At 38.4% G+C, this 26,710-nt stretch overlaps 1 protein-coding gene across 1 annotated transcript in view; it reads left to right on the top strand.

Moving 5' to 3' along the window:
* Positions 1-26,710, top strand: part of LUZP2 (leucine zipper protein 2) — a 202,989-nt gene that overhangs the window by 135,659 nt on the left and 40,620 nt on the right. Inside the window, exons 7-9 of the mRNA XM_074918195.1 lie at positions 293-355; positions 21,105-21,179; positions 25,159-25,323. Coding sequence (XP_074774296.1) covers positions 293-355; positions 21,105-21,179; positions 25,159-25,323 — 303 coding nt within the window. The remainder of the gene's footprint in view (positions 1-292; positions 356-21,104; positions 21,180-25,158; positions 25,324-26,710) is intronic.

Raw genomic sequence — 26,710 nt, 5'->3', positions numbered from 1 at the left:
TCATGGGAAGTATTACCAGTAACTCGTGTCTGAAATGCGTAAGCCAAACAGCTGTTCACAATATTACTAACTCATGTATGTGCTTTAGGTGAGTGCCATTTTACATTTTCCTTGATGCATTTCCCTGGTTTAGACATGCTATCGTGGAAAACAAATTGATTTCTGTGTTTTAAAGCTGATCTAGTTTCTGCTGTTGCCAGAGCTTGCTCCTTTTTTTTTTTTTTTTCCTGATGTTAAAATTAAATATTTAAAATAAAAAAAAACCCTTGATTTTTTTTATCTTCACTTTCAGTCCAAAAAGATCCAAGCTCAGCTGAAAGAGCTTCGCTACGGGAAAAAGGATTTGATTTTTAAGGTAAGTTTTATTTCACTCTAGTTAACTAAAGTACTAGAGTTAATATAGCATTGAAGTAATCTAGGAGTGTGATAGCTGCCTTTATTACTGTAGTTCTGCGGAATCATTTCCTTCTCACCATACCGAAAACTGCTCAGAGCACCAAAGACAGACATAATCCATAATGCGATTTCAGAAATATCATCTGTCTTGCTTTGTTGTTTGTTTGGGGTTTGTTTTTTTTGTTTTGTGGGTTTGTTTTGGGGTTTTTTTGGCAAACCACTATAACAGGGACAGTGCTTTTTATTAATTTGCTTTCTGAGTCAATGAATAGAAGATCCAAAGCCTAAAAATATTATCTGATGTCTTTGTTTTTAAATAGACAAAAACAATTGCAAGTATTCTGTTTATGAATATCTGTACTTACATGCTCACATAAAGAAATGTTCTAGTTTCCTGCTGGTGACCAAATCCTAATGCCTTACTCCGTAGATTTTGTAACATGTTTTTTATCTTTCTAACTGAACAATCGAATTTTTTACAGCAGATGTTTTTTGGTTTTTGGTTTTTTTTCTCTTTGATTAGCTGTCCTCCATGGCAATGTCAATTATTGTTAACACTTAAACGCAAATCTTTGTGTTTGTGATAAGCTTGAGCAACAGAATATTTCTTAGGTCCCTGGATCCAGATTCCTCCTATAGGCTTGAAACATCTTTACCAAAACTGAAGCTTCCAGGAAAAAAAATGAAATCTCCGTGCTTTATACAATCTAAATGAATACCCTGTCTAGCTAGCACTTTTTTTCTTTTTTTTTTTTTAAAAAGGGACACAGACCCGCACAAAACAGACAGATATTTTGCTGACGGGCATGAAGTCCTTGTTAACACCGGGAGAAATTAATCCCTGTTAAAGGAGGAGCAGAGAGATTGAGGTCACCTGACTGGAGGCTGCTAATTGAGTAGTGCTTTTATTCCCAGCATAAAGGATGAAGATAAGTAGTCATCTTCAAAGTGACTAAAGCTAGAATTACTTACAAAGTGATTCATCTCAATATGAGGTCCAAATTGCCTTCTGGAAGTATTTCACTCTCTTTACTGTGTCTCTGTTGTATGCGTAGTACTGTAAAGATGGAATAACACAGACCATTTAAAATACACAGTGTGATTTTTTTTTATTTTTATTTTTTTCTCCATGCACAGGTTGATTCCAAGTTTTTTCAGGAAAATTTCTTTCTGGTCCTCATAAGACCCAAACCAGAGGAATAGATTTAGAGATAAGAACTAGGCTTATTATACATCTAGGCAGTTAAATTTTAATGCCGGTTAGCATTAAGCAAAATAACAAACACATTTTTCTTCAAATTCAGTTTAGGTATAATTGAGAGTTTGAACAGAGGAAAAGATTATAACTTCTAACCTTACTTGGGTGTGAAAGCTTGTTTTCTTTGGCTGAAGCAGAAGGATTGTTTAGTACTATGATCTACCTGTTATTTTTATGGTGCTAATATGCAAAACAAATTTGGATTTTGTTAGGTTGTGTAGTAGTGCCTAGCAAGGGAACACTTGCTACGTGCTGCCCACCTGAAAGCAGCTTACAGAAGAGGAGAAGGAAAACACGAGCATGAAGAAGTGAGCAAATGGGAAAGACTGTCTGGCCAGTCACTGGTGTGCATAAAATGAAGTCCACCTTCTCCTGATCCTCGTTCAGTAAACGGTGACAAGGTAGTGGTTAAGGTAGAGGTGTCAAGATCAGGGTTTTGTGGTGGAGGGGAGTGAGTTGTGTTGTAAGGGAGGCAATGTGTCTAGTGTGAATGTGAATAGAGGTGGGTCTCCTCTGGCTGGATGTGGATGTCTGCACTGTAGGCTCCACTTCTAACCCTTGGAAAGTTATTCAGTACTGCTGCGGGAGTCTGGGAAATAGATCTTCTCCTAAAGATTGTGTCTACATTTGACCACATGACTGGTGCCTTAAACTCCTTGACCTACACTGACTGGCAGTTGTTGGTTATGAAGGGCCACCCGTTCAGATGTAAGTCCCGAGTTACATAGGGTGAGTTCTGCTCTCAATGCACTTGCAAATTAGGGAAAATGTGACTTGCCTTTTAGGGAAGTTATCAACTAATGTAATTAAAAATACTTTGAGAATTTGAAGTGGACAATGTTAATGAATTGTGAAATGGATTCCGAAGTCCCACTTTCTGAGAACTGCATGTGAAAATACCTGGAACATCTTTTGACTGTGTGCAATCTAGATGAGATTAATTGCTTGATTTGCTGATTTGATATATCCTTTATGTGTAGCCAGAAATATTTTTGTCTGGTTTATTTATCAATCTTTTTCCTGACTAAGGAAATTCAGTTTATGAAGAAAAGGGAACAGCAAGCTTATGCTATGCCCCTAAATAATCATGTGAGACGTGGGGAAGGGTAGATTCAGCATGCTGTTTTGTGTGTGTTTCAGGTCAGAAGACAGACACACTGCACAGAGTAGAAGCCCTCTGGTATAGGGTAGAAAGCTTTTAAAATATTTGTCTGATCAGATAGAGGCTGCTAGGTTTGGGTAAGAACAGGCAGTATTTCATTTCTACTTGCTTTGAGACTAGAAACTGAACAGATTTCATGCTATTATTGCTGTTGAGGCTGTTTGGTGAAGCTCTGAGTGTTTTTTTTTTTTCCTGATAAAATATCAAAATGGTAGATAGGACAGACTTCTGCAAGCACAGAGCATGAATGGTGTCTGTGTGATAATTTTGTGCCTGCTAATTACTGTTACAGGACTTCCATCCTTTCCCCCTTCCACTGCGTTCCCACCCCATTAAACTTTATGTTTTTTGTGTGTCATACTGAGGACTTCAGGGAATTCTGTTCTCTCTACAGCTCTGACATTGCAAGCTTCCTATAGCAGTTTGCCAGAGGGATGTAAACTTCAGGCTATTAGATTTCTAAAGGGCATGAGAGAATGCTTCGGTCTGTGCCCATTAAACTATTGCTTTCTGTGGTGGAATTAATTGTGCAGATATATGTGAAGTAAGTAGGGAGGGGTTGTTTGCTTTTTTTTTTTTTTTTAAATAATCAACATTGAGAATCTAGTTGTTAAATTCTGGTAACTATTATTGTCAGTGTCTCCCTGCTGACTAGAACTCTGGGGATTAAGTGGGCAAGGAAGAGGATGGGGGAAGAAAGACTGCTTTCTCTTTTAATACTCCAGTGAATTGGTAAATTATATCTACCTACAACATTGCGTGACAGTAACTTAACAAGTGGTAGTAAATATAACATGAGTTCATCATATTTGGCACGTATTTACTCATCTTACGTTTTCAAAGTGTTTTGTAACCTAGCTGATTAATTATGTGGCATGTGTGTATGTATATTTATGGTTTTCTATCTCTGTGTGATAGAATGCCGTACGACAGATAAGTAGTGAGAGTCACAGAAATTAAGTGGTGTGCTCAAGGCTAGAGAGGTTGTCAGTATCTCTCCTGAGATTAGAATTCAAGCTCCTGTCTCTCTGTCACAGTTCAGTCCCTTAAACCATGCAGCGTGGTTATACTTAAAGAGCTGACAAAAGTTAAAATTTGCTTTGTACTATACTGAAAAAAAAAAAAAAGGAATGATTAATAAAAAAATTTCACTCAAACATCTTAATTCTATAGCTGCCTTTGTAAGTAGGTACTTATTAGTTCTGAATGAGTCCACTCTTACCAGCAATAATTGAGTTATGGTCCTAAACCCCTGATTCAGTGAAGTACTCTTAAGTTTAAATGCTTTGCTATGATAAATCGAAGTCTACAATTGTTTCAGGCATTCATAACCACTTCGTTTTAAATTACTCCGCCTTCATTAACTGTCTTCCCATCGTTTGGCTGTACTGTCCTAGAAGTTACATGCTTTACTAAATTAGAAAAGAATTAAAAGCTTTTTTTTTTGTTGTTCATGAAATGCAATATGAGATGAAGAAAAATAAGCCTAGCAATAACTTCCACTATCAGTTTATACAATTATCTTGTAGAAATCTTTTTAAATGTACAAGGTAAGAATGGTTCACTGTTATGGCTTGAGTATATCTTAGTTTACTTTTTTTGTGATTCGTTTCTAAGGAGTTTCAGAAGTGTGAATTTCAGCTAAATACTACTTCATCTTGTTTTCCTTTTTGTCATTTAAATTGTGAGACAAATTTATTGATAGACAGTCCTAAAAAAAAAAAAAAACCACCAAACCACGGAAGGCCTAGCCTACCAACGTACTTAATCTTTGTTCCATAGTAGAATTTAAATTTAAATAATCAAGTAAATAACATCTGCCTTACAACAAATCAGGTAATTGCTAATATTCTGTACATGGCCTTACCACGAGTGGGATGGTTTATAATTATATACCTTCCTCTGAAGAGCAAACCCCTTTTGCTCCAGGTGGGTACAAGGACATGGCTAGTTGCTGCAGCAGGACTGTCGAGGGGGGTGTTTACTCTGACTGACCACTTGCCTCTGGCCCTGGGGCATCCTTGGTCCTCGTGTTTAGAGCCACCAGGTGCCCAGGTGGCACCAAACCAGAGGATGTCTGGGAAGACCAGAAGCAGGGCTGGGAGATGAGTGGCATCAGGAGGCAAAAGATGGAGGTGCTCAAATGGAGGGGGAAAGGAGAAGGCAGGCAGGGAGGTTAGTGGGGGTGACTGAGAGAGGGGCACAGGGTAGGGAAGAGGGAGGAAGGAGGGAGGGAAGATGAGAACCTTGCTCCCAGCCCTTGACAACCTCTGCTGCTCTTCACAGTGCTGTAGCTTATTTCTGTGATGGTACTCTTGAACTCACATGGTTCTCTGAAGTGCCGTGTCACAAATGAAGAGCAAGACTGTGCTTCACCTTCAGTTCTCTTTTATGCTCCTAATTAACGTTTCAGGTACTGAGCGCCCAGTACCTCTTAAGGGACTAAGCAGTACTGTATGAACATCTGAAATTTTGGCTTGTCTTATAGCAGCTTACACAGACTTATATAAGAAAGAGAAGGCAAGTTAAAAATTATGTGGGTTGTATTTTTTTTTTTTTCTCAAGCACTTGTTTCAAGAAAGTATTTCTGTCTGGGAAACACCTGAACTGACTTCATATATAAGGAGCAAATGATATGTTTTAAATCTGACCTAAATAAACTGACATTTATAGTCAAAACCGTTTTCCAAATTCTTTGAAACATATAGTGCTACACCAATCAGGTCATTATTTGGATGTGTGAAAATAAAAAAAAAAACAACCACTATGTGAAATAGTTTTCACATCATATTGACTGTATGTGGTAAATATTTATATCATTCTTCCCTTTAAAGTAAAATTGATGCCACCATATGTGTTCTCCTCCTTATTAGCAGTAGTTAATTACATGCCACAGTAAACCTATTTCCTGGAGTTGCAAAGTGTTTATTTCCTTAATGCAGACTATGAGATTCTGCATTCCCCACAAAGGGAGGCAATGATTAAATCGAAACAAATAAACCCCAAAAAACCACTGAAGAACTGAATTAGCAGAGAACTGGTGTTAAACATTAAAACTGTTGTTTGGGCTTGAAATGATTACAGATTTTTAAATCTGTGATAACCTTTTACAGAAGTGCAGTGTGTGCTTGCACATTTATGAAGATTCATAAGTTTCAGGTTTTTCAATACGATTCTAACCATTTATATATAGTTGGAGGTCAGGCTTGACCCAAATCCAGACATTTCATAAATGTACACTGCACTTGCCTGTATTATAATTGTTATCAGCTGCAGAATTCAGCTGACCTTGCGTGTTTGAAAAATTAGTCTATTTAAAACATTTTAAAGGATTCTTCATTATTTTCAAAGCACCATAAAACTCCTTCTTTACTTTCAGAAAGCCTTCCAAAAAAGCAACATTGTTCTTTATTTATACATAGATTTATTTCGCATAAAAATAATGTTCTTATCTTTGTTGTTGCTTTTACACCGCCCTGTAATGCTAAATGTAGTTTCCGTAGCTCAATGTTAAAAGGAGATGATAAGAGGAAACTGAGGACAGTTTCCTATGGTCCTGTCATAGCAGTTTCCCTGAGAGAATACTACAACTCGTCTCGCTTTCAGACGGGATGTCCAGCCTGTAGAGTGTTTAGTCATCCGATGTGTTTCCGCAGCGTCTGGATCTTCTGCAACCTCTCTTGGGAAATTTAGCAATGCTGCTTAGGAAAAACAAAACAAAACAACTATTATAAAATATCAGTTATAAATGTAATGCAAAATGTTTGAGGTTTTTGTTGTGTTTTTTTTTTTTTTTTTCTCTGGAGATTTTAAACCAGCAACTTTATTGAGGATAAGAAGGTCTATAAGCTACATTATTTCAGCATGTTGAGTTGCGACTGAATAGTCTGGAAGAGGAGACTTATCATATGTTATGCATTTAATGTATAGATTTTTAAGCCTATTGTTTTGAGAAATCAGCAATCAAAGACTTCAGATAAGTCAATGGTTACTAAAAAGTTTCCCTTTGTCAGAAATGATGAATGAGTAGAAAGTTGCAAACTGAACCTCCTTTTAGCTCTATTTTAATTTATTTTATGATGTTTTCTATTTGATACATTTAATCTCATTGGTCTACTGTGGCTTGTATATTCTTTGATTTTATTATCAAAAAAAGAGGTCATTTTTCTTTGGATTGAGTTTATTTTTTCTAAAAGCCTTTGCTTTTCTTACAAAGGATAAAGATGAAATGAAAAGTGCCCACGATAGAAGCAGACTCTAATAGATGATGAAAAGTCTGAAAATATTCTTACAGACTTTTCCTTTTAAATACGTAAATAAGAAAAGTTACTGTGTGTTTACTGAGATCAAAAATTCTTATACATACATGGCAATCCCACCAGTACTGATTCAGTTCTGTCAAAAGCTGTTTTCTTAGGAGGCTATGGAAAATAGAAAGGATGTTCCATATTCTCTCACTCTAAAGAAGGTTCAGTTATATGTGTGCTATTCCTTTCACAATGCTTATCTAATGTTTCCTTTTTTTAGAAACCTGCAGCAGTTCAAACTCGATGTATTTCTGCTGCTTTGATCTATTCTTAGTCTATTAGTAGTAGAAAATGTTTTCTTAAATGTATTGAATCTTCCTTACTGAAATTGAAGCCAATTAGTTATCATGCTATCTCCTATAGACTTGGAGAGTAAATTATTTTTTAAAAACTTTTCATTTAAAGCAATATTTTGCGTATTTTGAGATTGTTGTGTCTCTCACAGTGTTTTTTCTTTTTTAGATTAACATATGTTGAATTTTTCTTTCACTCTTGCTTCTCGGTGCGTGTTTGCACACCATTAATGCTTCGTGTTAGTCATACCTGAGTCTTTGTTTTCTTTGGTCTCCATCCATTTGCAGTGCCCTAAACTGAACGCTGAAGCCCAGATGGACATTTCACTCATGATGAGCAAAGCAAAGGGATTTTTGTAGTCTACCCACAGTGTTCTTTGCCTTTTCTACAAAAACATGACATATACAGTGGTGATACCATCTTCAGTCATTCATCCCAAGTGTTCTATATTCTGTATTTGTTTTATTGATTGTTCCTGTCAGTATTTAGGATCTTTTACTTGTCTTTAGTGAATACCATCATATTTTTTCCAGTTTGTCAGGATAAATTTAGACAAATCCCATCTTCTATGACACACAGAGTTCTGGTTTGATGTCACCAGAATGTTTAATGAGTATATATTTACTTCACTGTTCAGTTCATGAATGATATATATATACTAAATCAAACTCTGTCCCCTAGAGAGGTAGTCTGATTATTCTCCTCAATACTTCTCTGAAAATGAATGTTGTACTAATGGATCTATAAGTCATGACCTCTTGAGTTTCTCTCTCTCTCTCTCTGAAGATGGTTATAACATGGATTCTTTTCAGTCTTCAGGTTCTTCATCTACTCTGCTGAGTCTGTAGGGAACTTAAAGGCTAATACCACTTTCTAAAGCAGTAAAAGTGATGATGCACAACTGTGATAACAGAAAACAATCTAGGGAAAACTCTTATCCATCTGTAATTGGACAAAGTTGTATTAGAGAGAAAAATGATCTTCCGACTAAAACAATTTTTCTAAAAATTTAGAACTGCAGCTAAAAAAAGAGATACTGTGTACTGTAGCATTTAAATTTGGCTGAAACAGAATGGAGATGGCTGTGGAAATGAATTGTGTATCAACCCACTAAAACCCACCACTGTTTAATATCTTCATAAGTGATCTGGATGATGGGGTCAGTTGTACCTTGATGAAGTTTGCCTATTGACTGAATGGGGAAGTAGACACCTGAAGGGAGAGCCACCCCACAGTAAGACCTGGACAGACTGGAAGAGTGGGCTAACAAGAGCCTTATGAAGTTCAGCAAAGACAAATGTAAGGTCTTGCACCTCAGAAAACGTAATCCAGGAGTGCAGCAGAGTCTGGGACCTACCCAACTCAACATGAGTTAACAGGTGCTTCATCGGCAAAGAGAGCCAACAGGATGCTGGATTGCATCAAGCGAAATGCCAGCACAGATAAAGTCATTATCCCACTCCACTCAGCACTTGTCAGGCCACACCTTGAATCCTGTGTGAGTTTTAGTCCCCAGCTATACAGAAAAGATGTGGACGGGCTGGAGAGGGGCCAGAGAAGGGCTGCAAAGATGATCAAAGGACAGGGAAGCCTGCTGTGTGGGGAAAGACTGAGAGAATTGGGTATGTTCAGACTTGAGTAAAGAAAGGCTTAGGGGAGACCTTATCACTGTGTTCTGGTATTTAACAGGTGGCTAAAAAGAAGATGGGAGAGTCCCTTTTTACAAGGAGTCCCATGGAAAAGATGAGGGGTAATGGGTACAAGTTACTCCTGGGGAGATTACAGCTGCACCCAAGAGGACATTTTTTGACAATGAGAACAATCACTCACTGGAATAATCTCCCCGGGGAAGTGGTAGATTCCCCAACACTGGACACTTCTAAGATGTGACTGGACAGTGTGCTGGGCCATCTTGTCTTAGACCGTGCTTTTGCCAGAGAGGTTGGACCAGATGTTCCTTGAGATCCCTTCCAACCTGGTATTCTGTGATTCTGTGACAGGTATTGTAGAATTTGCCCCAGACCTTGAGAACTGACCTCGGTAGTATTATTCTGAGTAATTGTTTCAAACTATGATTTGTTCTCTTGTAGTGAAGGTCTTTGAGTGTAGGAGACGGCATCATGGCTACAAGTATTGCAAAATGCTTTTCTTCATCTTTAGTTCAGGAATTATCATCTTTGTGCTAATATTACTAAACATTTGTGAGTAATAGCTGCAGTGATTTGATGGTTATACATGCGGATCAGGTTGTCTGCAAGCCCAGAACTTAGAGTGGTTTGCATTTCATGCTCCGATTCCATTCCTATACATTGGTTTGTGCAAAACTAGATTGAAAGATTGATGACATTTTTCTTTCAAAGCATTTTCAATACAAGGTAATTACAAAATCAGTAGCTTAATCTGTAATTAATGCTCTTTCACAGAAGTTGCTGTATCTGGTGATGTATGACAGCCAGGAGCATGTTGTTAGGGAGAACTGAGTTTTCGTGTTGCAGTGTGATAATGTACAGGTATTACTTTGATGACTTGCTTGAAAATAGGTGTGTTTTCTTCAAGGACTATCCCTGTTTGTTGAAAGTCATCAGGATGTCAGGAAGAAAATTGTAAGTATATTCCTTAAAGCAATTTCATTGATGGCTGAGGGAATTGGAAGTATAGTGTAGATTTTTATTCATATTTGAAGTTGTTGCTATATGAAGATTATTCGATTTATCTGTGGATTTCTAGAACGGGATAATTTTACAGAATCCAATTTTTGATGTTTTGAGAATAATAGGATTGAATGTGAACTTTGTGTCAAGTTTTTTTTTCTGCTGATGAATCTGGCAGGCTGCATCCTGAGGTGGATGACTGAGGGGCTCGGCTCTGCAGGGTTTTATGGGTTAAGATCTCATGAATGAGACCTGATGTTTTCTTTAACCTCTAAGAGGTCCCAAGGAATCTGGGGATCTTCCTTGAGGTATTTCTACTTTGTGGTATAATGAGTGTTGGACTTAGTCATCATGGTTTAGGATTCCTATAGCTCTTGCTACATATTGTGGTTCAGTCTAGATTTTTTTCATTCTAAGTGAGAAGGCTTATGATGCTTTTTTTTATAATGCTTTTGTCGATTATTCACTTAGGGATTTCCTTTTTCCTTGATCAAGTCAATATATTTGTACACTTCCAGATATGTAGTTGGATGTTGCCCACTGTATGTGTAATTTTGTTTTTCAGGTTATTAATTGTGATTTGATCTGGCTGCTTATTGGATGTAGAAAAATGCTTTGAGACAGGGTATTATTGGGTTGTTTTTCTCAGTAGACGCCAAGGCTCTGGGGAGAGACAAGAAATTGAAATTTGCTTAGTTGATTTTTGTAAAATATATTAGGGCTGTTGCATAAATATCTGTAGTTGATATTTGTTTGGTAAGAGATGGCATGATTACTTTTCAGGTAGCTATTTTGTTGAGATAACATAGTTATCATTATGTATTATTCCTTTATATATTCCTCATCCCATTATGTATTCCTCATCTTCTCTTACATGGTCTTTTATCACTGTATGGTGAATACTTTGTGTTTTCATGAAGTAGAAGATTTATTTTTAAAGTTTAATTTCTTTTGTAGTAGGTAGGGTTTGTATGTTGGGTTTTTTTTCCTGAATGCTGAAATAGTGTATTTTCACAACCTTGACAAAAATATATGTAGGAAGGCTTATCTTGGTTATGTGTTTTTTGCTTAGGAAGTAGATGTCACTGTTTACCTTGTCATCTTTTCTCTAGGGAATATTTTAATTGCAAATGCCGTATTTTATATGTTGTTGCTGTGATATTATAATCATTAGTAATGTGTTAATGTTAGCATCTTATATTAGCACCACAGCAGGGGCCTAAAGATCTAGGCAGAATTGGCTGCTGAAAAGTACTTACAGGCTATTTGCAGATGGGATTTTTTTTAAATATAAAGAGATAAGTGACATACAAGAAGATGGAGGGATGTTATCTTCCTTATTTCCCAGTGAGGACAGTGGATTATATGCTAACATAATTTATTTATAACCTTATTGAAACAAATCTCCTACTATTCTATTTTTTAATGATTTCATGCAGTTTTGGAAATCACAGATTTGTGAAATGTGAGTATAGTTTCAGAATGTAGTAATTCAAACCTATTAGTTTATTGTCAGTACATTTTTTACAACACAGTTTCGAGCATGAAAAAATTGTTGAAACTTCTTTAATGAACTGAAAAATCCCATTTTGAAAGTTTCTGTATGGCCCTGCGGATGTGGTTTTAAGGATATGGACTTGCATTAGATGGCAATGCAGTCTTGAATATCTAGTCTTGAGTTACCGTGTGAGACAAAACCAGACAGTAGCCAGTGTGACACAAGTTGGCTGAAATCTGGCAGCAGCAGCTCTGCATTTAACTGGCAGTGTACAGTTATTCAATTAACTTACAGACCTGGTCCAGCTCCCGCTAAAATAAGGAGAGGTTTACTATTGATGTCAAATTGAAATTGATTGGGACTTTGACTGACATTTTCTAAATGGTTTAATTATAATAATGAGTTTGAGTGTGCCCAGTAGGGTTGAAAAGTTTAAAAACTTTGTCACGTGAAGTAAAAAGAAATATTCCAAACTGCCCAAAGATCAGAGAAAAAAACAGGACTGAGGGAAAAACCCAGAAGAAGCTGAAAAATGAGTTAAAGCCTCATCTTGTGTAAATGTGTAGCAGGAAAAAGAGGGAACGTTTTCTGTGGAAATTATGGAGCTGGATCCACGTGTGCTCTATGTCAAAAGGAGACAAGGTGTTGTATAAGTAATGCTGATGCCAGAAATACACTTTGAAAACAACTGTTTAGGCACAATCCTTTTTCTTCAACATTTAAGCTCCTGCAGTACTGGGTGCTGTAGAAACTTCCAAGAAAAGTGTTTTTTTTCTGAAATATCGGAACTCAAAAACATTTTATACTGAGCATATTGGGACAAGACATTGTCACGTCCTGCTCAGACAAGGCAGTCAAGTGACCCAGATTTGTAAATCCCCAACAGAGTGGACAGTGGAGAGTCAAGTCTCAAAGTCCAAACATTTATTAACTTCCCACAATGTACTAATTGGGTACATCATAATTGGCTAAGTATATAATGAGTTGTGGCAAGCAATACAGTATGTCTTGTATTGCTTAATGGTAGTGAAAGAAAGGGGGAAAAGGAGAGGAGGGAGATGAAGAGAAAAGAGGAATAGAGATCACCGGTCTGCGTTCCTGTGTCGATCCCACCAGCGAGGGTTCCAGGAGGCAGCCGTTGTCTTCACTTCACTCTCTGGGCCCCCCCCAGCCTTGCCCCCTCCTTGATTTATACCCACTTTCCTTGGGTCCATCCCCTAGGTCGACCCACATACCTACCTATCCTATGTGTGGGGAGAGGTAAGGTGTTTCATGGGATGATGTAATTAGCATCATCTTGTTAGTCTTCATTAGCATATCCAGGGGTATTAGCTTTAATATGCATTTTGTGGATAACGAAGCAAAGGTCAGTCACTAGACAGATGGCCCTTGAAATTTGCCCAAGTGCCCCAGAGCAGAACCACCTGTCTTCACTGGACTCCCCCCTCCAGCTGCACCTTGTGTTATTTGGGCAGCCTGATCAGCTTCCACCTCCATACTACCCACCCCATGACTATAGTTTCGTTACTTGTGAGTGTTTGAGGCATTCCTTAGCTCAGAGGGCTCCCCCGCTATCCTTTATCTCTTTCTCAGGCTGTTTTTCTCAGACCTTGTTTCTTGCAGGGCTGTTTCTTTCAGGGCCTCTTTTTACAAGTCGTCTCTCACAGATCATGGATGCTGTCAGCCTCCGTGCACTAAGGGAGAGAATGGTCAGGCATAAACATGACAAACTGTGAAAATGAAGAGCAGGCACCAGCCACGGTGTCCCTGCTCGTTGGCTTTAGCTGGAACCGGAGAGGCTGGAGGAGCAGCCAAGGCGGTGTCTCGGGCATCAAGGTTCCTGGTGGAACCTGGCACACGCTGAAGTCCAGAACCAGGCGCTCTCCTGGCCCTGGGGTTCCTCGAGGAGCCATGCTGTGGGGTGGTCACTTGGGGGATCACCCAGCTCCAGGCAATGAGCATCTGGAGCACATTGACATGTATGTCCCAAATTGGGGGTGCTTACTAGCAGAGGCAGTTTTAAATAGCTCAGCATTTTTTCCAAATCAGACAGAAATAAATATTCTTTGATAGTTCTGCATTGCATAGTCTCCCCCTGTGCTTGATCCTGTTTTCTGGGATATTGCTGACAGCAAATTCAGAGCCATCTGCGTGATGATCTGCAGCATGAAGTTCTCAAAATATATACAATAAATTTAAACTGCATTTTGGGAGGGTTTTTGAAATTTCTGTATTACTCATTGTTGGCTGAATTGGAGGCGCTTTGCAATCATGAATATGCTGGTATTAATGAATAGTGGATGTGTTGGATGTTTTACTTTATTCATCAGCTGAATATGAGGTAATGTTTTCAAAATATAAAGTTTTAAGAAGTTATCTCTTGACAAACACTTTTAAGTTACGTGATACTGCCAGAAATAATAGTTCTCTTTTCCTTGAATTGTATTTTCCTGACTGAATTATACTCTTGACTGGAATGGTCAAATCTTAGAAAGAAGACCCCAAACCAAAAAGCCAAAGCTTTGGGCAGGACGTGAACTAACCCTCTCTCAAGAAAAAAGGAAGTAAATGTTTCTAGCACACTAGTGACAAAGATGTAGAGCATTCTGGTACGCCTGACATGAATTTGAAAATGCTTACCCCCTCAGTGTGTGTTCTCTTAACGCTAAAGTAAGCGACACAATTGTTTAAAGGAGTCTGACTTAGAAAAGAAAGAGCTTCAGGTTGTAATCACGTGAATCAGTTACCCACTGGAAATAACAACTGGTGCTAAAACCTAAGGTGCTCTCCCCTGATCTGAAGGGGAGAAAATCCCCTGTGGGAGATAAAAAGGCAGAACAGCCACAAAAGTGAGTGATGTGGCCCTTCTCTTTGTGCTCATCCTCTTTCTGCAGAGAAACAGTTATTTTCCTTTAGTTAGAGGTTGAGTTCTTTACTACTTTACATGGAACCTAACAAACTGCTGTTTTGCTTTAATTGTAACAAGTTTTATGTGAAGGAAAAGCGTGAGGCTTGGGAAGAAAAAGAGAAATTTCAGCCAATGAAAAAGCACAAAGGTCTTATTTCCTTTTTTTAATGTACATCCAGAATGAGGAGCTAAAAATATTGTGGCAGTAATGAGCATTAAGAAAAGGTGCAAGCTGTGAGACTGCAGAAATTATGGTTTTATCTGACTTTTCCTCTTGTTATAAGTGCTTGAAATATAAGTTGCTGAACGTCTGGTTTTTGCTACACATCTGATTAAATGGAATAGCTGCCAAAAAGTGTTATTCTCTGTTGTATTTAAACCTTGTGCTACCGTAAACAGTATAATTTAGAAGCATAAGTCTCTGTTTTTTGAAGGTACAAATAATGCTTACCAAATAAGCACAGTAGAATTGGTTTTTACCACATAATTTATTCAAGTTTCCAGTTAAGTGGTTTCCAATTTAAGAAGTTGTCCTAGTTAGAAAATACAACAAATTATAAAATAAAAAGTGGTACAGTAAATATTTTATCTTTTCTTTAAACATTTATTTGAGGCCTATGCAGGAAAAAAAGGAGTTCAGAATATCCAGTCTATTTAATGTGTGATTAAACATCACTTAGTCATGTTTTCTAAGTAGAATATGTGATAATTTTGTCCTTGGTAAACAGCAGTCCTTGGTGTGAAATACAGTACATCCTTAAAAGTTCTGTACTAACCAAATAAGATCCCAATTTATTATGTCTTAAAGTGAAGAAAACATGGTCATGACTATGTTTATCTCTGCACATGTGAGTACTCCTAATGTGAAGTGATGACATAGCCTTTTCTGGCAAAAAAAATCAAAAAATCCTTTGAAATTTCGTACAAGGAAAAGAAAGGGAAGGAGTAATTTTTTTTTTTTTCCCCTGAGTTTTTTAAGCAGTTACAAGTTTTAAATAAAACCCAACTAAACACAAAAAAACCAGCACCACCAACAGCAAAATCTCTCACTACGTATTTCATTTTCCACATTGATATGCTGTGTAAAGTTTCGGGGGGAAAAAAATGCTAAAAAGCCTTTAAAAAAACATTTTTTGGCTGTGCTAACAAGTGTGCAGTATTTATAATAGCTGTACTGCCGTACAGCCGTCTCGCCTGCCTGACCTGAACTGTAACCCTTAATTACTCTGGGAGTGGAATTCATATCCCACTATTAACGTGGAATAGATCAGGGATCAAATAAGACTGAAATGTTAAGGTGGGCGCCACTCCCTCTGTCCTCCCTCTGACCCACACAGCACACCCAGTGTTTGATCGTACTAATGGGTCCTGTTTCTGGCACTTCTCAGTAGGAAATACATCATGTGTCCTACACGGCAACCTTGTCTCTAAATTGGAGAGACATGGATTTGATGGATGGACCGCGCAGTGCATAAGGAACTGGCTGGATGGTCACACTCAAAGAGTTGTGGTCAGCGGCTTCATGTCCAAGTGAAGAGCAGTGGTGAGTGGTGTTCTTCAGAGGATGATGTTGGGACTGGCGCTGTTTGACATCTTTGTCGGTGACATGGACAGTGGGACTGAGTGACTGAGTGCACCCTCAGCAAGTCTGCCAATGACACCGAGCTGTGTGGTGCAGTCGACAGGCTGGAGGGAAGGGATGTGCCATCCAGAGGGACCTGGACAGGCTGGAGAGGTGGGACCGTGTGAACCTCATGGAGTTCAACAAGGCCAAGTGCAAGGTCCTGCCCATGGGTCAGGGCAATCCCAAGCACAAACACAGGCTGGGCGAGGAGTGGGTTGAGAGCAGCCCCAAGGAGAGGGACTTGGGGGTACTGGTGGATAAAAACTGACCATGAACCAGCCAACTGACTATGAGACTACGTTCTCACAGCCCAGAAAGCCAACCATGGCCTGGGCTGCATCCAGAGCAGTGTGGGCAGCAGGGCGAGGGAGGGGATTCTCCCCCTCTACTCTGCTGTTGTGAGACACCCCCACCCCCCCCCAGTGCTGTGTCCAGCTCTGGGGCTCCCAACATCAGAAGGACACGGACCTGCTCGAGCAGGTGCGGAGGAGGCCACGGCGATGATCTGGGAGCTGGAGCACATCCCACGTGAGGACAGGCTGAGAGAGTTGGGGGTGTTCAGCTTGGAGAAAGAAGGTTCTAGGGAGACCTTATAGTGGCCTCCCAGTACTTAAGGTGGCTACAGGAAAGACAGGGGGACTCTTGATCAGGGGGTATAGGGATAGGATGAGGGGTAATGGGTTTAAACAGAAAGAGGGCAGATTCAGGTTAGACGTAAGGAAGAAATTCTTCCCTGTGAGGGTGGTGAGGCCCTGGCACAGGTTGCCCAGAGAAGCTGTGGCTGCCCCCTCCCTGGAAGGGTTCAAGGCCAGGCTGGACGGGGCTTTGGGCAACCTGGGCTGGTGGAAGGTGGCCCTGCCCATGGCAGGGGGGGTGGGACTAGATCTTTAAGGTCGCTTCCAACCCAAACCATTCTATGATTCTGTGAGATATGATTCTTTTTTTTTTTTTCCCACCGAGTCACTGTGGTATTTGGTTTGTTAAATTGTACACAGAAATAGGCTTACAGCCTGGTTTTGCTCACTTGTACCTTCAGGAGAAGTCGAGTAACTCACCTCAGAGATGAGAAGCTTTAGGTTTTGTCTCCTGAGAAGAAATGGGAGGACTTGGTGGAGGAGATGTCTGTGGAAAAACCTATGGCCTAGCCAGGTTTGGGAAGAAAGTTCAGATCTACCTTTTCAGGGTAAAATGCCAACAAGGACACTTAAAGGAGCTGTATTTGGAGCTTACTTGTAATGCACCACGTTGTTATCAGCAATAGATACTCCAACAGTAACTTATTCATTGTATTTACATGGGTATGTTTGTCCCAAGAAAGATCACTGAAATAATTATTTTTTATAACAAACAAAAGCTATGACTTCTCCAAAGCTACCCCAAAGACCACTAGTGAATACTTTTTCCTTCTGATGTGACTAAGACAGCGAGAAGTGTAAAGCTTCTAGCCACTGTTTTTCAGATTTCAAAGCTTCTTTCTCACCCCCCCCCCATTTTGTTGCTTTTGTGTGACTTTGAGGGGTACAAACATTGCAACTACCTATATTATATTGATATTTATAAATTCTTGAACGTTCAAGGTCATCATCCCAAAGATTTGTAAGCATTGCCTTTGCATTTTTTTTTTTAATGTATGCAGAAATTCTTTCTGGTCTCAATTACTCATTATAAAAAATTCTGTTAATTTGGATTTTTCTCTGCTTAAAATGAGGCTAGTCTTTTCTTTTTGTTTTTTATATTTATGCCTGGAAGAATTTAAAGATGGGCATTTTGTGTAATGTAATTCACAGAGAATTAATGGTAAGTACATTCATTCAAGTGAGTTACAAAAGTGTACTTCACTGACAGTAATTGCTCAGTGCACTCTTTCAGAGGATGAAAAAACGATTTGTCTCACTGTTTCATCTGTAAGACCTGATTCTACAAGAATGCCTAAGAGAAACAATATTTTTAACATTTTCCAGGCTATGCTTTTTAAAGGCACTTTACTCCTCAACAGAATTGGCCTTGTGTAGTCCTGCTGGTATTATGTCCTTTTTCTTTGTTCAAGAAACATCCTTTTTCTTTATCCAAGCCACATTTAATTGAATTAGGGTCCCTTAAAAAATTCTAAATTAAAACAGCAGTGAAAGTATTGCAATATTAATTCAGCCTTGATAGACAAAAATTTTCAGAATAAAGAAATCATTATCCAGCAGTTTTGGGAGTGAGATGTAAATAAATATCACTACTTTCAAGTGAGTGGTTTGTCAGAAATGCATTTTTAATGCAGGATTTTATTCGCACGTGGTGTCAGCTGGATTGATATAACTGGCCTATTGGCTCAGTAATCTGTGAAATAAAATAAATATACATGAAAGTTACAGGAAAAAGTCTATCAAAATATTACAGTATTACCAAAAATAAGGCGGCTTGATAAATTATGCATTCAGAAAGACTTTATTAATACATATGAGCCTATGCTTTGGAAGAATACCTTTCACCAGAAACTGAAAATGTTTTCCTTGATGGTGGGCAGTGTTATTACAATGTATTAATACTTTATAATGGCAGGCAGCAATTAAAGAAATTAATCACTTCTCCTCCAGCTTGATTTTTGATATGGCTGCAGTGTCATTGAGTGCAGTGTGTTCTACAGCCCCAGACATTCCCCTGCAAGGAAAGAAGTAGCAATCGCCTCTAACCCCGTTACAGATTTTCAGCTGCCTACGTAATGCGTGTGTTGAAGGAAAGCAGACAACCTGAGATTCATAATTTTAGCTCTGGTATTCCACTGATTTAAACTGTAACAAAGATGGTGCTGAATGGGTAAGTTGCCTTGTTTTCTGTCCCACACTGTGTGGCAATCCATCATCTTCCATGGGATTCCAGTCTTTAGCAGTGGACACCACCAGAGATGCCACCCTGGCCTCTGTTATATATACTGTTCTTCAAATCTTGCTTCTCATTAATTGATATTGTATTAATTTGTCTGAATGTATTGTAAAAATAATAAGTGGCAATAATTAAAACTACTTGGTCTAGTTCTAGTATCTAATGAGTACTGTCTCTGTGTCAAATAGAGCCAGGCTTAATGTTCAGACTTTCAAACACTGACTAGGACCGTGTTTATTGTGTGTAACTGTATTTAGTAACAAATGGAAATGTTATGGAACTCTAGACAAATTCTGATCTGTTAGTAAGGTTTTTCCTCTAAAAAGCCAGTGATAAATCCAGTTAAATTTTTCAAATTCTAATGAAATGGAAAGATTCTGTGTTGGATGCTCTGCTGCCAGACTGGGGAATCAAACCAGTGGTCTGATTGGGGTGTTGTGTGTGGGACAGTGACGGGTATCAGGTGTAAGAAACGTGATGCAGTGGATATTCACCAGAGACTTCCCCACATCTGAGCAAGCAGCTGACCTCTGCTTTGAAGCAAGATTGCCTAATCCTACATGGTTTTGACTAATGAAACTGTGGCTGCTCTGATAAATCTGCAGATAAATGCCTAATCCTGTTATAAAATGCGACTAAGTAGTTCTTTACATGAGCAGGGAACTGAAAATTTCAGGCTTTTGTCATTTTTATCAGCCAGTACAGCCTGTGCTTAATGCTAATAAACATCACTTGAGGTACCTGCTGAGGACTACAGGCTTGCCTGCGCTAATACACACCAGCTGTGATGTGTGCGGGAAGTATGGACATTGCCCCAACACAGAGACCAAGTTATTTTGTAGGGTTTACACTAAACAGCATTTATGTTGTGTGGCTATACATTAAGCTAGGCTACGGTCAGCAGAGTGCATGTGATCTTGAAAAGTCTGTCAAGAAAACAGTGTCTGCCTGGGGATGAACGTCACAAACCTGGTGAGCATGGGCTGGTGCTGAGGGAAAGGGTGCTTGCAGATATTTGGTCAAAATTGAAGTGTTTTGCTCTTTAACTGAGAAATGAGAACTTTATCCAATTATTCTGTATGCGCACAACCTGCATTACCTAATTGGAATCTCAGAGAGAAAAAATAACTGGTTGGTCTAGTGTCCTTTCTTAATGATTCCCTTCATAAACATGGAAAACAACTAGTGGACTGTTTTTGCAAATACAAAAGAAACCTGTACCTTATTCCTTTAGGTTTCGTAGTGATGTGCTGTTAATGACAGGGCTGGAAAGTGCAGGAATCTGGGAGGTCCTGCTCCCTAAAATGGAAAGTTTTTACAGAGAATGTATTTCCCCAAAGCGAGCAGCTCATAGGGAAGGGGAGGGAAAATCATTGTCTTTATTTACTGAGTCTTTAAAAGCACCTTCTGAACTCCTGCACTCAATACTGTATATACACTGTAAAAAGCTGTACCTCCTCCTGCAGGGCTGTGCAGGAAGATGATGTGATGTCATATAACAAGCCAACAGTCCTTCCGCACAGGGCCTGACTTCAGACACAAACATGCAGTTGCATGACCAGCCTTCTTGTGAGTTTTTCTTTCATCTCACCAGGGAAGGAGATGGAGAAACAAACCTGGAGTTAACTCCTTGTAGACCAGCAGATAGTAGTGTTTCGTAAGGTGTCTACATGCATGAACGTTTGGGTGTTTTGCAATTTCTCTGTTTATGCCAAGTTACATTAGTGTTGGCATCTCAGTCTTTAAAACTACAAAAGAGTGTTTCAAATTACAAACGGAAGTCAGATAAATAAACAAAATAATAAAAAATGGTGAATATTTTTTCCAGCAGGATATTATGGCATAATTCTAAATACTTTATAGTGTGGAATTACTTTTACTACTGAAGTTAGAGTAAGTTTGCATTCACATAAATGGAGCAGATGTGAGCCCAGCTCCCACATAAAAACACTCTTTTTCTCAGGGAAAAAAAATATCCTTTGAGGCCTGGTCTTTTTGCAAGCAATTCTGAGCCAATCCATGTATATCACTTGTAAAATTTATATCCTTTCCTCACTCACAGGTATTGCATGGAAAATTATGGGGATAAAAATGCATTGTAGATTGCATCAGCTTTTTCTTCTTTATTCCCACAGGCACAACAGCTAACAGATCTGGAGCAAAAACTAGCAGTTGCAAAAGGTGAATTGGAAAAAGCAGCTCTTGACAAAGTAAGAAGTGTAATGTAATGTGTGCATGTTTATCTCTATCGGCTGTGAATGTTTCAGTGTAATTTGACAAAAAAAAAAGTCTTGCAATGATTTAGATGCATACTTAATTGTATATACCTGGGAATAATGCTACTGAAATGAGTGGAACTAATTATGATGCATGAAGTTAAGTACAGCTGCGAAGTTATTTAAGAAGAGGGCAATCAAATTAGGAAGAAACATCTCAAAAAAAAAAAAAAAATTGAAAGCCAAATGCTACAATTCTCCATGTGCAAAATACGATACAATTTTTATCTGAGGTTTAGTTTTAGTTGCAAGTAGAATGCAGTATAGAATAGGTTAGTCTCTTGTTAAGGTGGGACTGATGTGACAGAGCTCTCTCCTGTGGGCAGAGGTGCCCTCTCATGCCAGAGAGGACGTGGGGAATCCAAGGAAGGAGACAAAGCAGGACACATTATTCGCTCCTGTCAGCTGGGTAGCAGGGGAACATTCTTCTAGATTTAGCACAGCTTGGAAGAAAATACCATGCAATAGGGGAGCAGTTTATCAGAAAGGAAAAAACTTCAATACACTATCAAAGAATACTTTTTTGGTTTGGTTTTCCAGTATTTTCAGGTTCCATCAGACGTGTGATAAAAAAGTATGCCTCTTGGGACTAAAAGCATTTTTCTATAATCTTCAATATTGCAGTGGCTGAAATCATCCTCTTGACCGAGGATTTGCATCCAGCACTGCAGAATCTATGGAAGCAATGCTCACAGTAGCATTATTCAAACCTGTGTGTACATCTGTTGATAGGTGTTTCTTGTTAGCAGAGTGAACTGAACTGCTCCACATATTTAAAAATTAAGCATGTTCCTTCTTTGCTCATATAACACTCAAAGCCATGGTCTCTCAGTGGTGCCAGTACACTGTGGCAAAGGCAAGAGAGCAACACTTGCTGTAAATACCTTCTAAATGCAGTTATTCATTATAATGCAGATAGTTGTGAAGGAGAAGGCAAAGAACACTTGACATCAGGAACTTTTAATGAGAATAATATTAAGGGATTCTGTCTGCAAATTAAAAAGGGATTTGCAGCACACCCAACTGACTTCTCTGACCCTCTGTTTCTCTTCTATTAAACATTATGGAATTTTAATTTAGGGCTCAGTTATGGTTCTGTATGCTTACCAGAAGCCCAGCCCAGTGTCATCATCTTGCAAATTATTGAGATAGTCTTTGGATGGCATCATTGCTTACATGCTGTGAAAGTGCAGTGGAAAGAAAAAAAAAAAAAAAAAAAAAAAGGAAGTTGCAAATTAAGGGAAAAGACAAAGTTCACACCAGGGATACAGTTTTATAAGACTAGAAATAGTCATGTGTGACTAGTTCTAACTGCAGAGTATTAGGACCATTGAAGTTGTACGTGCCTTTGTCCCCTGGTTAAGAGCTTTTCTGTATGAACTAGGAACTGAAAATTGAGTTGGAGATGGCCAATGGTCCGTCCGTGTCTTCAGCAAAGGCTTGGCCTTCACTGTTTTGACAACGTTAGCACACATAATTTCAGATAAAGGAATAGAAGTAATGTGTAAAGTTATGTACATTTTTGGAACATGAGCTGGATTTGAAATGAATAATTGAGTGATCTAATGTCAAACTGTGCCTATAAATAGGCATATCAGACTTTTCTATTAAATAAGAGATTGTGCTGACAGTGGACTTAGTGTCTCTCATAAGTCTTTTTACACGACAGCACTTTTCTAGTTCCCTTGATGGACCCTTGGACGACTGACAAATTTTGCATTACCACACACCAAATTATTCTATATTAAATCCAACCACATGACAAGTGTATAAACAGATCTGGGAAATCTGAAGACACGCATGATAAGTTGGTAGTATTTTGACCAGCAAGCAGCCTATTTTGACCACAGTCACATGTCTGCAAGGTTATTGTGAACTCTGTTAGACGACATCCCTGGTTCCAATAGTGTTTCCTTAAGTTGTACTCTCGTGCTGCCCATTTATACATCTCCTGTCAGCAAAGTCAAAATTGAATTTTCCTACCCGCAGCATGAAAACAAACAAACCTATTCTGCTTTTACCTTTGGAATTGCAAAATGGCAAGGCAGAGCAAGCGCTGGATGGCAGGGGTGGGACATGAGAGGATGAGAAACTATCCAGAGGGATTTCCAGATGGGAGGAGTGTTGTTTCAGATCAGTGTGATTTGCAGGGAGCAGTAGGGACACATTGTGCTATAATGGCTGATTCCATATCTTCCAACAAAATTAGACAGCCTGTACCTCTGCCAGTTTGAGCTTGGTTTGACTATGTCAAATGGTGATTTATGCTCTCTGTGCAGTCACTTCTGGAAAAGGTAGGGGAAAATACAGACTACATCGACAGAAGTATGCTAAGATCTTCTGTTGTCAATTGGAAATTAAAAGACCCCTGAGTCACATGGATAAAGCAATCCTTTCCCTTTTACACTGCCGTTAGGTCAGAGACATATCAGTCTGACTCAACGTTCGTACGTTTTCGTAAGTAAATCATACAAAGTGCCGTCCTCTTTGATGCTAATCTAGCATTCCTCCTCCCTGCACATTTTTAAAGAAAAGACATTCAATTTTGTCTGTTTGCAAACAAACCAAACTCAGTTTCATCTCCTGTTTCTTTGATTTTCCTTATTGTGCTGTGGATTAATTGTCTTTTGATGGTTGTATATGATCCTACCATTGAAATGTACCCTACTAGCAGTTTTTGTTTGTTTATTTCTAAAGAAAGATTCAGATTTTCCCAGTTACAAGATACATTCCCTGGTTCCAGTTCGGGGGAAGTTTATGTGATGTGAAACATAGACAATTTTTTTTTGTTCTAAAAATACTTGTTTAGCAAATAAACTAAAGAAGGTGGTGTATGCTAAATGCTGTTGCTTAAGATTTGTATATCTGTGAAATATTTCTACATTGTATATGTAATACTTCACATATGTAGTACGTAGCGTGTAACATTACTTATACATGTATTTTCCATCAACTTTTGCCGTGGTATACCTTGATTTATGTGTCTTCAAAAAAATCTTTGAAGGCTGAAATGTGCTCATGTAGCCTGTATTTATAGGGATGTTTTTAATATCAAAAATAAGAGCAAGAGATTTTTTTTTTAAGGCCAAATGCTGCCTAACTCCCCTTGAAATGAGTATAAGGAAGTTATCTCAATATCTAACATTTGATGCTTAGTGACTTGCTGTGATGAAGCAAAGATTTAAAATGAGATTTCTGCAGTGCCATAGTTATCTCACTGTTCTCACTGTCTCAGCTTATTTCAATGACAGACTGCTATTTTCATCAATACATCTATCTGTATTTCTGTGAGTAAAATAGCAGTGTTCTAACATGAGTTGCAAGCACTCTTCCACTTAAAAGTTTTAGTTCAGCTTGTTGGACAGTAATGGATCTGGGCAATCATATTCAGAACAGATGAAAAGACCTAGGGTTTCTTTACTGCAACAGCATAATGCGCTCATGAGGGAAGTCATCTTGGTTGGGTTAATCTCTATAACCTATGGAAGATCACCAATTACTCTGAACAATTATTATAAACTAGATTCCATGCAAAGTCTGCATCTTTGCGATACTTGTGAACATTTACTTCTCTGTCACTATTACATGTAAAAGTCTGGACACTGTATGATATTTGGTAGATTTGTATTTTTGTTTCTTTTCAGATAAAATCATATTTACTAATTATTTGCCGTAATCAATGTGTATAAAACTTTATGGGGAAAGGAAAGACTGCAGTGGCTTTCTATGTTGTTTTAGGTGTGTGATACACAGTAACCTAATATTAAAATACTGCTTTAAACAGCCTTGGTTTCTTAATAAGAAAAAGCAGCAGCTGCTCATAAATGTTTGGTTTAATGCAGAGAGAGAAAGTAAGCAATTCTGTTCATAATAACACATCTTAAGAGAACTGATGATTTCTTATTTTGCCCAGGAGTCACAGCTGAAAGCTCTGAAGGAGACCGTGCAGCTTTGCCTGTCTTCCGTTCTGCACAATCAGCCTCCCGCTAAGACTCTAATCCCTTCAAAACCAACTGAGAAGCTGACATCCCCGGTTACAAAGGGCTCAAAAGTTCCATTTCAAGTGACAAGCACCAAGGTATGGTTTCTCTCTCTCTTTTTTTTTTTTTTTTTTCTTTTTAAAACATCTTTGAAAGTTTGTCCTGTAAGAGCATCAAACTGGAACTAAGGAGGATTTTAAATTCATTGAAAGATTAGGATGAATTTTGAGGATAATTCTAAGCCTGTTTCTGATGTCAATAAACTTTTTTTAAAGTGGGGAAGCAGCTACTTTTTTTTCTGAGGAATTCTGTCTGTCACTTGCTAAATGGACCATGTCTGCATAACAAATCTAAAAGGAAGATGGATTTGCATCTAAAATAAGTGAGGATGCTAATTCATAGGATTATTTACCTGTCGGGCACTGATAGTGAGATTGTGATAATATAGCACTAAACAGTAAGACAATCTTTGCTTATCATGGTTTTTTATTGAAAAAGACTGATATAAAACCATAAAATAGCCTGGGACACCCAAATCAAATTTGCCAGAAAGGATCTATGAAATTGGTCATAGGCCAGAGGGAATATTCCAATCGTGCAAGATGGGAAAGGCAGTTTAAGAGAAAGCGTGAGAAAAAAAAATTGATTAAAAGTGTTTTGATTCAGTAGATTCAAGCATTTTAATACAATCAAGATTTACAGTGATTAACAACCATCCTGATAATTTTTATCTCCAGGGTTGCATTTTACTCGTGTATTCAACTGATTCAGTAGATTTAGAAGAAATCTGTGATTTCAATTACAAAGGAAGTTTTGCAGAATGACTGAATGACACTTTAATGTCCTCCTTAAATTCCGGAACTCTTTCTGGAAATATAAAGTCATAGCCAATTTCTAATTTTTATACAGCAGCTCTTGATATTGACTATTGGTAACAGAGGCTGGAGCCAAAAATTAGGGGTTTTTTTGTATGTAATTAAAATAGAAATATAATTTCGGAAAGCAGAATATATAAAACTGGATCTCACGTTGCTACTCTTACAATAATGATTGTTTTATAGGAAGAAACCTTCATTTCAAAAAAATACTATCTCTGAAATCAAACCACTGTATTAGTTAATAGAAGCACATGGGGATATTAGCGTTCGTTTAGATGAAGATCCCTGGTTCTGTGTTCTGCAGGAGAGTGGACTCTTCTTTGGTAGGTCATGCAGATGGAGCTTCACTCTGGAATCTCAGGAGCATATTTTTCCTAATTATTGTGGCTGTAGAATTATCTATCTTGTTCTTATTGTCCTTCTCTTCAGGTTGGAAGTGTTTGTGCCTCTGTCACGACAGCATAGGTGTACTGAAGGGTAAGGCCCAGCGAGCCACTATGCTTGTGTTTAAGACTGGCATAAGATCAGAGACTCTGAAGCATTTGATGTCTCCTTGATTTTACAGATATTGCTGTAGTGCAAGGAAAGAAACGGGAATGCATTTAGA

This window comes from Athene noctua, chromosome 14 (assembly GCF_965140245.1).
Source record: "Athene noctua chromosome 14, bAthNoc1.hap1.1, whole genome shotgun sequence".
Lineage (NCBI taxonomy): Eukaryota > Metazoa > Chordata > Aves > Strigiformes > Strigidae > Athene > Athene noctua.
The sequence above is the reverse complement of the archived record's forward strand: the minus strand, read 5'-3'. Positions and strand labels throughout refer to the sequence as shown.